At 44.5% G+C, this 3,959-nt stretch overlaps 1 protein-coding gene across 2 annotated transcripts; it reads right to left on the bottom strand.

Annotated features, from left to right (window-relative positions):
- Window positions 1–236: 236 nt before the first annotated feature.
- Window positions 237–3,225, bottom strand: LOC100027880 (mas-related G-protein coupled receptor member G-like). 2 transcript variants are annotated; one of them, XR_008917193.1, is made up of 3 exons: window positions 2,878–3,225; window positions 1,673–1,776; window positions 237–559 (listed from the first exon to the last, which is right to left on the bottom strand). XR_008917193.1 is itself a non-coding variant. In XM_056820834.1 (2 exons), the coding sequence occupies exons 1-2, from the start codon at window positions 3,166–3,168 to the stop codon at window positions 1,738–1,740; spliced, it is 330 nt and encodes a 109-aa protein (XP_056676812.1). In that variant the 5' UTR covers window positions 3,169–3,225; the 3' UTR covers window positions 1,633–1,737. The 2 variants fall into 2 exon arrangements, 1 of the variants encoding a protein (XP_056676812.1); XM_056820834.1 differs by lacking the exon at window positions 237–559 and having other exon boundaries at window positions 1,633–1,776.
- Between the last annotated feature and the right edge of the window lie 734 nt (window positions 3,226–3,959).

Genomic DNA, 3,959 nt, shown 5'->3' with positions numbered 1-3,959 from the left:
GAACTTAACAACAGACACATAACCAAAGAGATAGATAACAAAACATGAATGACATGATGACTTAAACAGTGTGATCTAGTTGTTAGTTCCCCTTGACCTAGGAGAAATATCATTACTTTTGGTCAGCATTCGGAATCATTCACAATGACTTAGGAGATGTATAATAAAATATTTCATAGCTAGGTACATGGCTAGAGGGCAATTAAATGACAGACCAGATTTGGGATTTTCCTCAATTTACAAGTTCTTATTTTTCTTGTGTTACTTTAAACCAGGCAATGTTGCCTGGTTTCTGTCTTCATTGGATTGTGTCTTGAAGTTGAAGAGAGAGAGAAGTCACAGAAGGGGATCAGTGGAAGCCACAATTTCTGAGGGCTGCCTTGTCAGTGCCTGGAATCTATTATGATATGACATGTCTCAGAAGAATGAAGTATAAAAGCCCATCTCTGTGGTCAGTCCAGGCCTCATGGAAGATTCTCTCATTTCTGTCATTTACCATGGCATACATTCTCCTTAAACAATGACCTATCAAATCCTGATTCTTCACCCTGCTGCAGTACTGGGGAAGGAAAAGAGAAGAGAATAAATACTTATGTGCTTCTCACTATGTGCCAAGAACTGAGCTAAGTCTTATTCAAATGTTCTCTACTTTTATTGGAAGGCCAAGAACATAACATTGCAAAGGCAATTAACACAATGTTTAAATTTTCTGGGTAGGACCTGTCCTTGTTTACCTTCTCTTCTATGGTGACTTTTGTACACATTTCAGAAAAGACTGTGCATATCCTCACTATACTCATGACGTAGTGTAAAGATTAAAATTAGGGAAATATGGGGGGACTGAGGCATCTGAGGCAGGTAGAAATTAGTTTCTCTCTGCAAGGAGTATTATATTTTTTTAGAGGTTTAATGAAGATTAAGGATTAAAGAAAATACAGGATAAGAAACACGTGTCCAGGCCATAGAGAGGCCTAAATACAACCTCACCTACATTATGAAAAAAAGCCATGTCTGCTCCAAAATGGAAGTCCAAAAAGGTGAGCCCTCAAAAGCCTTTGAATCAGCTTAAATACCTTCTCGATCTAGGCCCAGGTGGGATTACAAGGCATTCTGGGGAAGTGGAGCAAAGGCTTTTGGGGATTGTAGTCCTCTATTCGAGTCTATTTTTTACAGTAGACAATTGGCAGGATGAAGGTTTTTGGCCCTGCACAGGCCATTTCATGTAGCTGAATCTTTGCCAATAACACTGGCTCCTTTAAACAAGGACCTCACTAAAGGGTTTTGTTTTGTTTTGTTTTCTGTGTACAAGAATCACAGGGGGAAATGTGTACTTAGAAAATCTTGAACAGTTGTTAGATTTAAAATAGTTTTGAGCGTTAAATAGTTGTAAATAACAGAGTGGGATCCATAAACTGTGATAATTAAAATGTTTGGGAGCAAGGGAAATATATAACAATTATGACCGCTGAAATATGTTTTCTACTGTGTCTTGGTTTTATATAAATATAAGATGGTCGCCAGGGAATATATTCCCAATTTATGAATATGCCCAAGCCAACTGGGTTTTATAGAGAAATTTTAATTTATAATATACTGATTAATCAATGGAAAAAGAGAGAAAGTAAGAAAGGAATAAGAATGAATAAATCAGTCAGTTGGTTTTATTACTCACCCAAGATCTCTCTAGGTAAGGCTTCTCATGCCAACCTCAGGCTCCACCTTCAAGAGAGCCTCCTTTCAAGAAATGTTTCCAGAGAATTCTCCTCCTGACTCCTCCTGAGTTCTCAGACAAACAGAAGGGGTATTTAAGCCCTATTCCCTTCTCTCCCCTTTCTCTCTCCCTCTCTCTCTCTATCTCTATTCCTTTCTTCCTCCTGTTTGTATTTAAAACTCCATAAAAGGTTGACGGCTGACTTGAGTTTTCATTTAGGAATTACATAGCTGAATTCCTTGTCGACCTTAAATTAATATATATCAGTCTTTTAAAGTGATTTCCTTGTCACAGTAGGCAGCTAATAAATGCTTGTTCCTTACAGTTCAAACCCCAAGAACCACCATACGGGAAGGGGAGGGATCTTGACTCCTCTTCTAGAAAGGTGAGAGGGGGGCTCCTGCCCTCTTCAGAGGTGGGGAAAGGGGGGGGTGTCATTGCATGGGATCCCTTGTCTGAGCATCTTGTTCTCATCCTCAGGATAATTCATCCACAGTGTTGGGGTGGGAAGTGTCTCCCTCCCCATCCCCTCCCACCTGCTCCTCCCCCAGGGCCCTCTGCAGGACCACCCTGAGCGGCTCCCTCCCTCTTCTAAGCCTTTGGCTGCCCAGGAAGAAGTAAATGAAAGGGTTTGCGCTGCTGTTCACACAGGCCAGGAGCCTGGTGAGCTCATAAGGAATTATATAGAAGTCATATAAAAACCAAACTGCATCCATAACCCCCAAGGGCAGACCACAGAGCAGGAACACGAGGACTGAGAGCAGCACCAGGAGGTAGAGCCTGGGAGGGCGCCTGCGCTGGGAGCTGCACTGGACCCTCAGCACCAGCGTCAGGCTGGACACGCCCAGCACACAGGTGAGGAGGAGGAACCAGCAGAAAAGGAACAAGTAGTGATTGAAAAAGAGATCATAGAAGGAGTCCTTCTTAAGGAAATAATGAGCCACGAATGCTGCACTAAACAGGCCAGGCAGAGCCCATAGGATGGCACACACAGCCGCAGAAGTGTGCTTGGGCCGGTGACATCTGTACCAGATGGGGAAGAGCACAGAGAGGCAGCGCTCGGTGCTGATCGCAGCCAGCAGGCTCAGACCCACCCAGTAGGGCAAGTCTAGGAGGCAGCACCTTAGCAGTACCAGGATGAGAAGGTCTAAATCTCCAACAATTACCGACATGCGGAGCCCAAAGTAGCTGCCAAGGAAGAGGGCATCGGCCGCGGCCAGGTTGAGGATGTAGACTGAGAAGGGGCTCCTCCGGGTGCGGAAGCCCAGCAGCCACAGGACGATGCTGTTCCCCACCGGCCCAACCAGGGCAATGACCAGAGAGGGGATATCCATCCAGGAGAGTGAGACAGATTTTCTAGCTGCCTCAGTCGGAGGATCTAAGCTCCAATTTGTACTCAGCTGCCCTGTGGTGTCCAGAACAGATTCCAGCTGCTCAGCTGTGGGAGACTCAGCCATGGTAGGTGTTTCCAGCCTCAGAAAACTCTGCTCCTCTCAGTCGCCCTGGAGACACCAAGACAGGGAAGTGGGTGAGAAACTGTTCCAGAGTAAAGGATTCCAAGATGGAAGGTAGAGTTTTCTATTTATAAAAAGGAAGGGAGGGGACAGCTGGGTGGCTCAGTGGATGGAGAGACAGACGTACCTATGGGAGGTTCTGAGTTCAAATTCAGTCTCAGACACTTCCTAGCTGGGTGACCCTGGGAAAGTCACTTAACCCCTATGGCCTAGCCCTCATCACTATTCTACCTTGGAATGGATACACAGTATTGATTCTAAGGCAAAAGGCGAAGGTTAAAAGTAATTTATCTTCTTTCCAAGAAGTGAAACTAAGTATTATTTTGAAGGCAGAAAATCAGTCATGGCTAAGCCATTGGGGTTATGACTTGTCCAGGGTCACACAGCTTAGAATTATCTGAGGCCACATTTGAATGCTTTTACTCCTGCCTCCTGGCCTGGCACTCTGTCCACTATGGTGCTACCTCGCTCCTCATGGGATTCCTTTTGATACATGGATTGCAATAGGGACCACTATACTCATTTCTACATGTGAAATCATAATTGTATTGTTATACCTTGATTTCAGTAGTCCAGGGAGGTTGCCTCTGGGATTGTCCACTGTTCAATTTAAGACAGACTCTGGGAAAATTCTGCCATTTTTCTCTTCCACAGTTCCATGGGCTCCAAAGGGAAGACTCTCCCATGGAATATATGATTTTTCTTTCTCCTGCCTCTCGCACCAGCCTCTCTTT

This window comes from Monodelphis domestica, chromosome 3, assembly GCF_027887165.1.
Source record: "Monodelphis domestica isolate mMonDom1 chromosome 3, mMonDom1.pri, whole genome shotgun sequence".
Taxonomy (NCBI): domain Eukaryota; kingdom Metazoa; phylum Chordata; class Mammalia; order Didelphimorphia; family Didelphidae; genus Monodelphis; species Monodelphis domestica.
The sequence above is the reverse complement of the archived record's forward strand: the minus strand, read 5'-3'. Positions and strand labels throughout refer to the sequence as shown.

Excerpts from the sequence above, each read along its gene's own strand:
- LOC100027880 (XM_056820834.1), bottom strand. The coding sequence starts at position 3,168 with ATGGCTGAGTCTCCCACAGCTGAGCAGCTGGAATCTGTTCTGGACACC. Across the intron at positions 1,777-2,877 it reads ACTTTGGGCTCCGCATGTCG|GAGGAGTCAGGAGGAGAATT; the intron begins GTAATTGTTGGA and ends CTGAGAACTCAG.